At 41.2% G+C, this 15,676-nt stretch overlaps 1 protein-coding gene across 3 annotated transcripts in view; it reads left to right on the forward strand.

Annotated features, from left to right (window-relative positions):
* Positions 1-13,466, forward strand: part of rnf111 (ring finger protein 111) — a 29,961-nt gene extending 16,495 nt beyond the window's left edge. For 2 of the 3 annotated variants that reach the window (XM_079664947.1, XM_079664948.1), the window contains 10 exons: positions 738-1,102; positions 3,310-3,559; positions 5,997-6,360; positions 6,446-6,571; positions 7,067-7,184; positions 8,265-8,345; positions 9,741-9,836; positions 10,051-10,137; positions 10,570-10,676; positions 11,560-13,466. In XM_079664947.1, the coding sequence (XP_079521073.1) occupies positions 738-1,102; positions 3,310-3,559; positions 5,997-6,360; positions 6,446-6,571; positions 7,067-7,184; positions 8,265-8,345; positions 9,741-9,836; positions 10,051-10,137; positions 10,570-10,676; positions 11,560-11,677 (1,712 nt within the window). In that variant the 3' untranslated portion in view covers positions 11,678-13,466. The remainder of the gene's footprint in view (positions 1-737; positions 1,103-3,309; positions 3,560-5,996; positions 6,361-6,445; positions 6,572-7,066; positions 7,185-8,264; positions 8,346-9,740; positions 9,837-10,050; positions 10,138-10,569; positions 10,677-11,559) is intronic. The other variant, XM_079664949.1, reaches the window with a different exon arrangement.
* The last annotated feature ends 2,210 nt before the right edge of the window (positions 13,467-15,676 follow it).

Genomic DNA, 15,676 nt, shown 5'->3' on the forward strand with positions numbered 1-15,676 from the left:
AGCTATTTATCCATCTAGATTTTGGTGTAAGTTGCCGAGTGTATTATGTCAGAGATGCACGCTTTCTTCTGCGCCCCGATCGTATTGGCAGGTGTAGTTTGGTAGGAGGAAAACAGTTCAGAATGAATCTGCCCACGGCATTCTGCTGCATGTCGTCCCCTCTCTCCCCTTCCTTTCCTGTTGCAAACGTTCTCTACCAAATAAAATGAAGGGAAAATAATTAAGAAAAAATTAGAGTAACCATATATTTTCAGAACACAAGCAGACAAGATGGTAGACTTCTCTAAGGATGATATTTCCAACCCTCTGCAACTCACACTAAACAATCTAGATTGATAAATAGCACTGCAGGTAAGAGGAATAATATAATCTTATTTTATTTTGTGGGCAACTGTCCTTCTAAAATTTTAAATCATTAAAGTAGCCAAGTTAAACTGCTTTCATATTCAAAACAAAAATCACTTTCCATCCATGTTTACTTTCTGTTAGCTGATGCCTTTTATATACCGGTACACTACGGCCAGAAATAAACTGAGACACATAATGTTAAAAAAAGTGTCGTTTTTTTCTTTGTGGCACGTTTGAAGGTACTAGATTTTCAAAATCAGATGTGTATATTTCTCCATGGATTAAGCTTTCCACACTAACATAATATTAATATTTGCAATATTAAAATGCTCTCCTGCTGTTCCATCCTATATTTTCCCTACTCATACTGTATGTCTTCCTCCCTTCAGATGACAGCAGAACAGGTTTGTCTGGTACAGCAGGAGAGAACGCCGGCGCAGCCATGCCTCGGCTCCCGTCCTGCTGTCAGCAGCACTCCCCGTGTGGAGGCCCCTCCCCCGGTCACCTGTCACTGAGCCACTCCCACTCAAGCTGCCTGCAGGCGGCGTCCTCTCAGCAGACCGGGGGCCACGTTCACAACCACAGCAACGCTCACCACTTCATCCACCATGTCCACCACCCCGCTCCACAGCCCCCCGGGACCCTGCCCTTTCAGGAGCCCAGCTGTCCCGTGGAGCGGCCCAGTGCTCTGCCCGCGTCCTGTGCTGGAGTTGGCAGCGGCGGCACCGGCAACCCGGCCCACTACCACGACCAGGTATGCCCACACTGCTATTAGTAACACAATGGCACAATTGTTTTTTGATTTGTTGCTCTAAGTGCTGTTTGCTGTTCTTGAATTGGGTTTTCTTCGCCATGTTATTTATTTATTGATAACAAAAAAAGACACTATTAGCAGCTCCTAACCAGCTGCAATTGTTTTTAAGACACTCAACAATGCAGTCAAGTTTAGCCTTATATTGTTCTTTAACATAACTTCAGACTACTCCAAATCTGCTTTCATGAAAAAAGGTCTGTCCTAAGGCCTTTATTATTTGTTGCGGAGAAAGTGGGAGAAATGTTTAAAGAGCAACTTGCAGGTTAGACACACCAGTGAATAAATGTGTAGGAAAATGATGTATACACTAGTTTTTCCAAAAAATATACATAAATATACACTACAGTGACATCTGACGTCGTTTTTGTAAGAAATGTTTACTTCCCGCGTGTGACGTCACATGGGGGAGAGCGGCCGGTCTAACGTAGTAATAAACATGGATCACAATGCTAGTTTTGACACAGAAGAGGTTGAAAATAAATATTCGAATGCATATGACGGACCACAACCATATAATTATGAGCCTGCTAGGCGTCCAAGAGACCAGGAGCAGCCAAGGATTAGAAGAAATAACGATCGGCGAGAAATGGAGCTGTGGTGTGAGGAGAACCAGTGGAGAACAGGGCAGCTGTCTTGGCGAGTGACCGGCGTTAGCTACAGTTAATGTTAGCTAACGTCGGTCACATCGCAACATTGTAAAGTTAGCAATCATATATCAGGCTATAACTAAAGTAGTATTGATAATATAGTAACGTTACTGGCAGGGCTGTTGATACTGATCCATAACAGAAACTAATGCGCAAGTATCAGCCGTATCTCGCGTTTGTTACGGTATCTGAGAGGACCCAAACGCAGGACACGGCAGAGTGTTGAAAAAGGGGTTTATTAGTGGACGAGGTGCGGGGAGTAGAATCCGGCTGGAGTGGCGAGGACGTGGCGGCTGGTGGCGGCAACACGGCGGTCGGAGAATGATCCTGGAGCACAAGAAGAAAACACGTTAGACGCTAAAACATCCAGGTATGAGAAAATAGCTATAATGCTCAGTAGCCTTGAAGTTATATCACTGTGGTTTTACAACGATCTGGCGGAGAAAGGTTGTGGAGCCTCCGTTGATATGCCGTTGTAAATGGCTTGATGGAAAGCAGGTGTGTAGTCGGGGAGGGTGCACAGCTGATTGCAGCAGGTGAGTGGAGGTTGAGCTGGGAGCCAGGAGTGACAGCCACCACGCCCACACAAACAACACAGACAGGGGGAAACAAACAAACAAACACAAAGGAGACGGCTGGAGCAGTACAGCCACCACAGCGTTACCTAATGTAACTCCACACTACGTCTACGGTGCCGTGAACCGAAGGGGAGAGAAAGCAGCGAAGCGGGGGAAAGAGATGTAATACGGTTTCCTGATAAAGGTTTTGTTTGATAGGCTTCAGCTGTGGAGAGTATGTGCTGCAGGGAGGTGAATGCACCTCGCACAACGCACCCAGGAACGAAAGCTAGTTCCGGTCCTTTTCCTGTTAGGGAAACTGTGGACTCGATGTCCTGACAGGCTGGAGCTTGTGCAACCTGCACAAACTCCAGCTCACCATGATTACAAATGGTGAAATGCAATGTAAAATTACCGAAAAAATACCAGCTCACTAAAACACAACCGCTCAAACCAACTACAAACTACTACCGCGTATTGGGCAGAGAAGGAGTTGCGAGAAAGTTGCTCCCCCATGTGACGTAATATGACGCGTTTGACTTATGACGTTAAAAAAAAGCAGTTTTTAGTAGCAGAGCTCAAAACGGCTCCTTTCCCCTATGAATTCTTGCCCTTATGTCTTGTAAAACATATCAAATCCTGCATTCACTTTTTTTATTGTAATTTTCAGGCAAGGTTAAGCATAACTCTAGTGTTTCTCTGATCTGTCTCTTTACTATATGATATGAACACGCTTTTTTTATGATTCCCATGTGAAACCGGCCACTGCAGCACAAAAGCAAAGACTTAAAACCGGTTACATTTTTGAGAAACACAACCCAATGTCCCGCTGTGGTGTCCATGTCAGTTGTGACTTGACTTGAATTGTATATGAATCATTTAGTATTCCTCAGGTGAAGCATGCCCCTCGTCTTAATATCAAATCTCTTCCTTGCCTCCACAGCAAAATCTGCCGGTGGACCTGAGCAACAGCAGTGTTCGGACCGGTGGGAACAACGGGGCTAGTTTCCATGGCAGCACCTCGGCCTTTGACCCTTGCTGCCCGGGCTCCACCTCACGGCCTCCTGCTTTCGTTTCACAGGCTGCACCTGGGTCCAGCCAGCCCGCTGCGGTGGACTCGTTCGGCCCCCCCATGGTGGCGCAGCCCCAGCCTCCGACACAGCCCCAGCCCTGCAGACATTACATGCACCCCTGTGAGTGAAGCACCCTCATGCAGTTCAGGAAACCACACATTCACCATCAGTTTGTGTCTTTTATAATCACTGAAATCACATTTAGTCTGCTCTTTTTGTTCTAAAACATGCTGTTAACAATCAACAAAAAGTGTTGATAAATGGCGTCTGGCTCAGTGTAACCATCTGCTCTGCCTTTGAGATCATGCTGCCATACTCGTCTATGAAACATCTGGTTGGCTAAATTGAAATAGGGCACCAGACGAGTAGTTGAAATTACAATCAATATCTTTCAGGGTTCTTACGGTCATGGAAATTCAAAATGCTAATTCCAGGTCCTGGAAAAGTTATGGAAAACAATATTTTTCCCAACGTTTTGGAAAAGTCATGGAAATGTAACTAAAGTTGCATCAAATATAATTTATATTTTATCTAATCGCCAAAATAGTAATACTATAATGATAATAAATACTGTATCGTATAGCAACAAAACATAAAATGGCATTTAACTGACGAGGTATTTTGCTGGTGAGAGATTTTAGTTGCTTTAGTGTGTAGAAGCTATTAAGCCTACTATTTGATTTGTTTTAGACAACATGTTTCAGACCTTATTTTCCTGTTCCATGTTAAAATAAACCATTTTTAGTGGTACCGCTGAGAAAGAGTAATTGTTTTGGTCATGGAAAATTAGGTAAAGGTCCTGGAGAAGTCATTGAAAATCATTGGTGAAAAAGTGTATGAACCCTGATCTTTTACTAAACATGCTTTTCCTTGATGTTGAAAGAAAACGTCATGAGGTCAAAGAAAGATGTGAAGGACATTTCTTAGGGACTTAAGAAATGACAGCCACTGTGCTAATAGATCCCGACTGCAGTGCATGATTGCGCTACGACAGATGTTTAAACACAGTGTCAAACACAATGCTAGACATTAAAGGAAGGGTTCATATTAAAATCACACCTCCTGAGAAGGATGTTGTTAGATTATCCAAATTGTCCAAAGCGGGCAGTTGTTGTTGTTAAAGGCTGAATTGTATCTAAATTTAACTATTGCTGCGGCAAGAAATCTTGAGATGGAATTTCCTCATTTCCTTGGTAAAGAATATAAGAAAGGAAGCATTAAAGCACCTCTCCTTAGCATACACGAAATGTAACTGACTCTCCAATAAGTCTGTACGACCGCATCCAAGGTCTCCTATTAATTCCGACCTAGGAAGCGCCACCATTTAATAAAAATACATATGATTAATTACTCAAAGGAGAGTACAGGAACGTGGATTCACAGAGCATGTGGTGTAGCAAGCAAATTAAATGCAACTTGATTTCTGTTGGACTTTCACGGTTTAAGCTATTGCATCTGTAAACTGAGCTCTTCTGTGGTGCCATAGCATTTGTGAAAATTGGCAGACAGTTCCCCTTCTAAAACCTAATTCTAATAGTAATTAACAGAGCCTGGTGGTTAATGTGCCAAGTGCTGTGGGAACTGTACCAGGCAGAAGTAGTTAATTGCTCGTTCTACTCAGAATAGCTCAATATGGAAAGTGAAGCGGTGTGAAAAGGCTCTCTGGTGGGGATGTAGTAAAGAGTTAGTCCCTGCTGCTGGTGCCCACGCTCACCTCTCTCAGGCCTTCCCTTTCTCCTCATTGAACCTCTGCCTGGACAAGCAGTAAAGGAAGTCTGCACCAAGGAGATCTAAAACAAAAGAATATATGAATATTTATGTTTTGGATGACTCAGTGGGGAACGTTTAGTGTGTCCAGAGAACAGAGATAGTCTTCATCAACAGAAACAATATGAAATGCTACAGAATAATCAGCTTCGACACGATGAGCTGGGATGTTTGTCTGCTGGTGCAAATTACAGACGGAGAACCGTTTCCCCCACATTTGACGTTTTTGTCATTGTTATAAAGGATAACTTTGGTTACATTCTACATTTTATTATGACTGATCCCATAAGCCTTGTGTATTTCCTGTATAGCAAAACCCTGACCTTCCCATCAATGAACCTTTTTGTCTGCACACGTTACCTCGTCAATTGATGTTGGTTGTTATGGGGGTTAAACTGGTTAATGGAACTCGGCAACCGTAGTTTACCAAAGTCAATGCCGTATGCACCTAGTTTATATCCTGTGACTAGTTTTGAAAATATGTAGGCTTCAGTAAGAACAAATGGACGTGGGGCTAACAACAGAAACAATGTCACACAAGGTTTTATACTTTACTGAGGTGAAAAAGTTGCTTTCCCTATAAGAGCAAGATGCCTTTTCTTCTGCCAATTTCCACCAAATAAGGTCTGAAGTTGCGTTGCATTTGGATAAAAACGTTGCTCAAGACTCGCGCATTGTTAGATCTGATCTTTCCATGGCATTTGCTACAATAACAAAAAAGAGGATATCTGATGTGTTGTTCTAAAAGTGTTTTACTTCATGCTTTCCCTCTCTCTTTCCTCACACCCAGATGGCTCTCTAGCACGCTCGCTGCATCATCAGCCCCCCTCCGCCTGCCCTCATTCCCATGGGAACCCACAACTCACACCGCAGGCCCCTACACAAGGGGATTATGTCATTCCCCACACTGTCACCTTTCATCCGCCACTGCCATCCCACCCTTCAGGCCACGCTGTGCCCCCTGCCCCTCCCCCTCCTCTTTCCACCCACCACCTCTCTAGTTCCAGTGCCCCCCTGGCCCAGCACCTGCCTGCGGACCACCAGGCCCTGCCCCACCACATGCCGGCGCTGGGGGCCTCGGTGCAGCGGCTCCATCAGCACGAGATGCTGCAGAGGATGGAGGTCCAGAGGCGCAGAATGATGCAGCACCCTACGTGAGTACCGCTATAGCCCTCCCACCCCCAGGATTGACTCTTCCTGGTCATATATATTAAACCCTGTACCTTCCTTTCCCCGCAGACGAGCACACGAGCGCCCGCCCCCCCACCCTCACAGGATGCACCCCAACTACGGCCATGGACACCACATCCATGTTCCTCAAACTATGTCTTCCCACCCCCGCCAGCCGGAGCAGAGAACAGCATGGTCAGTGTCCGAGGCCGGGAGGGTTAGCAGATGGTTTTAGTTGAATGTTTATCAACTATTCCACATTTTGAATACAGACTCCAGATAAACGTACATTTTTTGTTTTTTAATAACATTGTTTTTTTGTTTTTTTTGAGAGCATAGCTGTAATCAGAACAAACTAAATGTACAACGCATATCCTGGATAATAAAAAATAACCACAATGTTTATTTAATTTATTTAAAAAAAGGTGTACATGCATATTATAAAATAATTTTGAAGAAATATACACAGCAAAGGGTTTACACTCAACACCACACATTAGTCATTACTCTGAGAGCCTTTTGAGGTCCCACATCTTATCAGACACACCTCTCCTGTCTTCATTATAAAAAGAAAGTCCCTCCAGATGTAATATGTCTCGATCACAAACCATAGCTGGATACTGAGTCGCTCTGTATACAATCTTTTCAGATGTAATGTTGACTGATCACTTATCATGTGTTTATCCACAGGGAGCTTGGCATCGAGGCTGGAGTGACTGTGGCCCCCTACCCTTCAGGGCACCTGCACTCCCACCTGCCGCACTACCACCCTCCCCCCAGACTGCACCACTTCCCCATCCCCTTCATGGTGAGGGAGATACCCTCAGCACACATGCATACATTAGCATAAATAAGAAAGAATCACTTTTAAATGAAGTCTGGCTTAGATTAATAGTGTTGGACCCTTATTTATAACATCAGTTATTTCAAGGATGGTTTGGTGAACCACATGAATAATGCATTAGCAATTAATAGCAGCTCATCAGGCATTTCAAGTGCACACTCAACAAATCCACAGGCCTTGAGACAGATCCTGTGCAGACGACAGTTTCCTGATTTTCTTTCTTTTCACTTGGTCACCGTCAAACATCTGAACATTAGTTGTCTTTCAGCACAGTTCTCGTCTGCAGCATCAATGAAAGAGCAGATACATTTAGGTTTTCCAAATGATTTGAGTCTATTCAAACTTAATCAAAGCCGGAATGCTCAGAATTAGTGGCTATACAAGTAGAACCAAAAGATATGCAAGTGAATTTTGATGAACGTTCTGGGCCAGAGTTCATTAGTTTTTAATTGCTATACATCTTCGACCTTCATGGTTACAGATGTGCCATGTGATAGAAGGCCTCTTTATTTTTGCTTCCAAATAAATAATCTTGAGAACCTCAACTTCATTTTTAGAACTGTTTTTAGGCCAACAACTGCTCTTGTGTACTCTTAGAGCTGGACACCAAACTGCAGAGAGACAGTTAGCGACAAGCTGTAATATAAATGAATAAATGCTAATGTTGCACTTTGTCTGCTTGGAAACACTAATGCCATACAAACTTAAAGTGTATACTATATCAAGGTTGTGGGCACAAGTGGTTCCATTATTTAAAAATTGTAGGTTTAACTGTATTCTGTGAGAAGATGCCGGTTAAAACATGCACATGCACATAAATACAGCATAGCTCAAAGTCACATGACTCAGCCATCATGAACACACAGCAGGATATGAAATGATAATAAGTTCTACAAAATATCGAATGGAAAACATCTATAGAAGCCTTCTGATTCAAAAAGACTTAAAGCCTTAATTGATGAGAGGAACATGCTGAGATTATTCTTTGTCATCTTGAACAAAACAAAGTGAAACATCAAATGGTTTTCTTTTCGTCCCTCGCAGCACACTGGCATATCTGAAGTGACCTACCCGCACATTCGTTACATCTCATCTAGAATGACTGGCTTTGGAAGAACCTATGAGGTGAGGACTGTTTATTTCACAGTGGCTTATTTCGTTTTTCTCAGTCCCGACACAACTCGGACAATAAAGAGTACATTTGTTATTGTTCAATTAATCACTGCCATCGCCAATATTAAATTACAAATAATTGCAAGACTGATCAGAATAATGTTTAAATGAGGACACATCATAACAGTATACACTTTATTCTGTTTTTATTTAAAATAGACAGACATATCTGGAAAAGTGGGATAAAATACCATAGTTTGAGTACATTCTGAGAAAAGGTTTAAGCCCCTGTCAAACTGTCCCGAAATTGACACCCGATGGACACACCATTAAGGAAATGTTCAAATTTGGCTCTGATCGTAACAACATCAGGCCATTCGTGAGGGCATCTTAATCCATCGTATGACAGCCGGTGGAGTTTCTCAGGCTCCGGCAGCAACTTCGTGAGCGGTGGCAACATCTTTGGCATCACAAAGCATTGCCGAAGGACCTTGTGAAGGTTCATTTTCATGTTGACTTCGTGTGTCCATTTTGCCCTTCGTAAGGCAAAATGACCGCCGGTGGAATTTATCAGGCACCGGCAGCAACTTCGGGAGCGGTGGCAAAATCTTTGGCATGCCAAAGATGGCTTAAGATGCCCTCACGAATGTCCCGATGTTGCTACGATCAGAGCCGAATTTAAACATTTCCTTTATCGTGTGTCCATCTGGTTGTTTTATTGCACAACAAAATCATGTAAACATATTATGTAAATAACCCAATTTGTATTCTGTGAAACTAAAAAGGATATAATATATTATTTTGAAGGCGAGGAAGTTGTTGCTATGGAAACAACATGACGGAGAAAACTTAATATCTTCTACATAAAGACGGAGAAAGTAAAGAACAAAGTCGGAAAATATCAGTACAGTGTCATAATACTTTAACATAATTGTTTGTGTTTGTATGTCTTAAATGTAATGTAAATGTTGCCTTCGTGTATGGTTCGGGGCCATCTTCGTGTGAAATTCACAATTCCATATTCGTGTGTCCATCGGGTGTCAATTTCGGGACAGTGTGACAGGGGCTTTAATGTCTTGACAAAAAATATTGTAACTCTAGGTCCACTAAGCTGTTCTTCATCAATTGCTAAAGTTTTAATGTCATTTAACTCGATTCGAGTCAGCTGAAACTCAGGCACAGCAGATCGATGTTTGATCATCTTGTCAGTGATATGATGTTTCCTTCAGCAAGAGACTGAACCCCAGACAAATCTAACTCAGAGTCACAGGGTTCAACCGCTAAATCTGAACGGATTATTCAGCTTTTCTGCTCTTTTGTGCACAGTAAGAGGAATTGTATCCGTTACAGAGCCAAGAAAACTTTCTTCATCATTCTAAAACATTGTGTTTATGCTGCGTCCTTCAGGACCTGCTGCATTTAGAGGAGAGATTGGGGACTGTGAACCGAGGAGCCTCTCAGGGAACCATAGAGAGGTGCACTTACCCACACAAGTACAAAAAGGTGAGCGCTGATCAGAGTGTGTGTTGTTTATTGGATTCTGTCGATACTGTGAATAGTCATGCATGTGTCTGTTACAGTTTATTCTGGGACAGAGTGTGCGGTGGTCTGTGTTTCTAGATTGCCGCTGTGAAGACATTGTTGAGGAAACATTTTTCCTTAGAGATTTTCAAATGTATCTGAACAATCGATCTAACACCCCTGCCACCCAATACAGAAGGTGTTGGAGAGAGACATTGACCCAGAGTTAACCCCTGAAGCCTGGGCATCTATTGGGAAAAATATGCTCGCAACCCCAGAATCGGTGAGAAAAAATAAACAATTCAATTTGGAAACATGTCTCTGCTCACATGTGCTGTAGATGTTAGCTTGAGTCTTGGGAGGGCCAGGGAATTCGGCTCTAGATTAACTTTGATTTGGGTATTGTTTAATTTGTTTAGCATAGATAGATATTTCTGTTTTCAGGACAAAATGACCATTCTCTCTGTCCCCAAAGGCAATGGTTTGTTTGACATTTTTGTTCTAAACAGTTACCCATAATAGACAATAGTTTACTTATATACAAACTTAAAATGTACTTGTCATTTTACACAGTGTTTAAGTTGAGCCGTTTTATATGTGAAAAAGAGACTGGAATAATAGGATTATTAATGATATGTGATGATTCTGCTGAGACAGCTTTCCTTATCGATGCTGAACATCAAAAGTCAACTTTCCAAATGTCTCCCCCAAACAGAGAAAGCTGCTTATTAAGCAAGACGAAGAAGAAGGGGCAGATGAAGAAGACACAGAAGAAAAATGCACCATCTGTTTGTCAATACTGGAGGAGGGGGAGGACGTCAGGTAAACAGCTCCCTCCTGGGTGTTTGTGCCATTTTCTTTTTCATGGTTTTGAGTGTTTAATTACGCTTTTAGAGGCGTGACATGTGGGATGGCAGGTGTAGTTGTTCCATTCAGCCACAATCTCTCGAGAAATGGTTTTTAGACCCAAAGGTATAGTAATAAACAGAAAACCCCAGAGTGCCCTAAAATTACCGGCCTCATGGAGCTGATTTTTGGCACTCGCTCAGGTTTTTTCTCTCAAGGATTTTCTGCCCTCTGTTGGTTTTAGAGGATTTTTTGCATTTTGCATCTTAAAAAAAACAACTGTTCTACTAAATTGATGAGTCATCAAAAATAGCATTTGAAGGATTGTAGGTACACATTTCCAAACCTACAGTTTTCATAAGTATTATTTTTTTAGGTAAAACATTATTTTGGATTTAAAATTCCTTTAATCAATTAATCAACTTTCAGCAAAAAATGATATTAGGTTCACACATTTCTGATATAATTCATCCTTTGTTTGAATTATAAATGGTATCATAATTGCTCAACTTCTCTTTGTGTTATAATTTCTTCTTACTAAAAGTGCAAAGACAGAATAAAGAGCAGAGGGCAGCAGTATGTGAAGAATAAAGAATATTCCAGTTTTATGTGTACATTTTAAAGGTTTTCAAAGGAAAATATTTTTAAGGATAATGTTTGCGATTTTACAAAAAGCCAGTTTATTTCGACAAACAGTCCTTGGTACATTCAGCACATGTTTTAACCCAAGCGGAGCGATGCTATTCCTTCATTTCTGCAAACGTTTCTGGACACACAGGAATAAGCTAAGGCTACACAGACTGTATTTGTTAGTTGGATTTTAATGTTTGCCTCTGTGTGTGTGTCCCCCCCCCCCCAGACGCCTACCATGTATGCACCTCTTCCACCAGCTGTGTGTGGATCAGTGGCTCCTCACCAATAAGAAGTGCCCCATCTGCAGAGTGGACATTGAGGCGCAGCTGTCTGCTGAGAGTTGATGCTGTTTTTCTAACAAACCCTTTTGTTGAAAATTTATTTTGAGATCATATTAATTTTTCTCTTCAGTCCTGCAGTCAACCAAAGATGGCATGAATTACCTGCGCAGCTCTTCTACCAGAAAAAAAAAAAACACCTGACGAAAAAGCATTGAGCCTAGAGTGCCAGCTACCACATATTACTACAACAGCTAGACTTCTCCATTAAGGGTTTAAGATTTTATTGTATTTATAAAGCTTTTATGTAGCTTTTGATTGTTTCCTCAAGTGTCATTCTTTGTTTTGTTTCTCTGCATGTTTCCTTGCAATGCATTTCTTTGCACATATAACGTGGGCTTAACACGGCCTAACAACTCGCAGGTGAGGATAGCTGCTCTAGTAAAGTTGCATTTCTGTAAACCTAATGCCTTGCTTTACTAGAATACAATGTCACCATCCAGTTTAAAAAAAACAAACATTGCAGGATTCATTTTACCAATCATTGTATTGATTAGTTTATGTTTAGAAGATGTGGATTGTTAGTGAAAGATGTTTTTTAAGTAAATCAAGACATTCCTAACTAGGGAAATATGTTAACAGATCAGCTGCTGTATTAGTGCACACCCAGTATTTCTAGAGTGGAAATAAACTTCAATGTTCACCTCACCTCCCAGAATATGCACATGCTTTGCTACGATCACACCTCCCTCCAGCACTTCATTTGACTAAAGACACCGTTATCACCGCCTGACGTATTTTAGAGGAAAAGGAAAATGTCACCTGCCTCTCTCGACTGTTCTTCATAAACTGAGCGAGTGTTGGGTCCTGCTCTGAGTTTTTTCTTCATATTTCGGCCCCGCAGACAGGCCTGTGATGGTTAGTAAGGTTTCTGTAAGATGATCTCAGGTCTAAATGTGTGCAAGACATTTCACATGAGCCTGCAACCTGGGATCATTTTGTCAATTTCATACTGGCAGTGGCATTGAGTTCCTGTGTGCGTGCGTGCGTGCGTGTGTGTGTGTGTGTGTGTGTGTGTGTGTGTGTGTGTGTGAGAAATACACAGCTCAATTCGGGATAAATATTTACTGTTTGTTCTCACACTTCAAAACCGTTTTATCCACCCTCCCTTTTGTCTCTGTGTAGTTGAGCAGCGGTGCCCATTTTGGCTGCTGCTGAAAGAAAAACACACTAATACTGTTGACTAACTCACTCGCATAGACTTGCACAAGAGAGAAAAAGGAAGGAGAGTAGTTGTGAATATGACGTGCACTGAGGCCATGTATTTCCACTCTGATGAATATTAAAAAAGGTAAAAAACGATATTTTGAACGGAGTGTTGAAATGCAGTAAAGCAGGTATCCATGCATTCGTTGACTTAAAGGCACCAGGATCATATTCTGTGGGATTTATATTAGTTTTAAAAGATAATATTAATAAACTTGGATAACTCTTAATTTGGTCTTTTCCTTTATGTCCTCTTTGAAAATCAGATGTTTGAGTTAATGTTGGGTCTTTCATGAAAGGATAACACTGTTCAAATGTAATATTGAGTTTAAAAGAGTCACATCTTTTACACATCTTCTCAAGAACGTACTGTAAATGCTCAGATTCTGTCCCTTTCAAACACATTCACAGTCTGGGTAGACAACATCTTGTTGACATAGAAAACTATTTTATATCCTATATTCTCTTTTTGTATTATTTGTAGATTACACGATGTCATTACTTGTATATATTTTGCTTCAGTTTGAAATGATTATTGATATGTAATATGTAAATGCACAAAAACAGACATAAAAAGTTGGTAAATTGCTCTTTTGGTCAACGTTTTCATCACTAAGGTCAATCCTTACATGTTAATTGACTTATTCTAAACAATTCAATGAAGTCTCAGGTCTAAATGTAAATTGATATGTATTATGTAACATCTTCACCATCCAGGCCTTAGATTAGTAATTGGGTCACATATAAATTAACAAAGCAATGTCAACAAATGTTCCTCACAGTCCTGAAGAAGATTTTTATTGTATCCATAATTAATTATTTAAAAAAGCACAACTATTAGGAACCTTTCTTTGTTTTGAAATGCTTTTGGGGTCGATCATCTTGCAACTCCTTCCATTTATTCTGGAGGCTGTGAATCTCGTGTCAATCATAGGGTAATCCAACATCTATATTAAAAATAGAATCACTTACAATAAATAACATGGTGCCTCTATTGAACTTCTGTTTGTTTTGCTAATTGATTGGGGATGTCACTTATACCCTCTACACAATTAATACAATCCCCCTTTAAATATCTATACATTTGTAGGCCTTAAAACGGCTAATCTGTTTTCCTCTTGTGATTTACAGTATGGCTGATAAAAATCAAATATGTAGCTACAACAAAACTGATTGATCGTATACAATCTAATTAAGGTCAAAGACAACAGTTCAATTGTTTCATTTAATCTGAAGCACTCTTATCACTGGCAATAGACGTATAGTTCAAGGACTGAATCATAAATGGGCCCAATAAGGTCGTTCTAAGTTGAAATGCCGATACACATCCACAGTCCAGCTCTGGGGCCTCATTTATAAAGGGATATACGCTCAAAAAATGGCGTACGCCAGTTTCTACGCAATGTTTGCAATTTATAAAATACTAACTTGACGGGAAAACGTGCGGTCCTCCACGCAAACTCTAACCCATGCGTACGCACTAAGCACAAAAACGGGAGAGACGAGAAAACTGCGACACCGTTGGCAGAAGGAAGAATGGAGAGAAATATGTGGAAATAATACCATAAATAAAATGTTACCTCTCATTTACCATATATGAAGAATTCATTTTCAAACATTGATTAAAGCCAATCTTAAAATGATTTAACAAACGCCTGTTTGAGACTCCTCAGTGCACACAAAAACATAACTTGGAGAAATAAATAAATACGGATATGTTATTTAAAACCACCTCGAATATGTTGTGTTAATGTTATGAAATGTTTTCTCATAAATGATGCGGTAAGCAGGAGGACATAATTACGTCTAAACTGACGCCGTTTTGCATTTCTATAGGTTGTAGATACGAGCATGGTTTTATATGTTTAATACATGTTTAATCGTGTTTTATGCCGTTTGCCAAGACTTGATAAGTCGCTCGTAAAACACAGGAGGTATGGAAACCAAGAGCACCATATGTGGTAAATTGTACTGCTAATACAACACATTAGTTGTATTTCCTTTAACTGGTGGATATAGAGTTGCTGCGGGGGGGGAGGTGAGATGCACAGGCTGCAGTGCACTGCGCACAGCTGATCGACAGCTGGGACACAAACCACCAAATGCAAAAACATAATTCAGATCCAGTCGTCATGACTCAACTCCGGAGGGATTCCCCGATCATTTCTTACAGTTTCTCATCAAGGGGGGTGGGGCGTCTCCTGTCCCCGGTACAAACACACTGCCTGAGGAAGGCTATGTGTATTTTTTTTGTCATTAATCTTTTTCGGACCACTTATTTATTTATTTTGGTGACGATCCGACCTCCATGCTGCTACTCTGGTTCAAACTGCATCCACCAAACAATATGATTTATCTCGACCTCCCCAAAATAAACAAAATCTGACACGGTTTGAGATGTTTTTTTTAGCTGTTCTGTTGTCATTTCCTGCGATCTTCTCCATGCAGTCAGTCAAAATAAATGAATGAAAGGGCGTTTCTTTGACTATTTAGAGGCAAATATGGGCGTTACGTGAAGCCCGCAAAAGCTGCACCGCATTTCGAGTCGGTTGTGATTTATAAAGAGAAACCGGCGTAGGAAGTGCCATACGCACTTTCCTCGCCGGTACGCAATGTTTGGTGAATCGGAAAGTGGCTGAAAATGTATGGACCTATTTTCGGATTTCTACTACGTAAGCAACCTTCCCACGTCAATCCTACGCACGGCTTTATACATGAGGCCCCTGATGTTCAAAGAGAAGAATGATCTTAGGAGTCTGACTGAGGAAATGAAAGCTGGAGTTTAAAGAGCTGTAACTG

Source organism: Notothenia rossii (genome assembly GCF_949606895.1).
Source record: "Notothenia rossii genome assembly, chromosome: 2".
Lineage (NCBI taxonomy): Eukaryota > Metazoa > Chordata > Actinopteri > Perciformes > Nototheniidae > Notothenia > Notothenia rossii.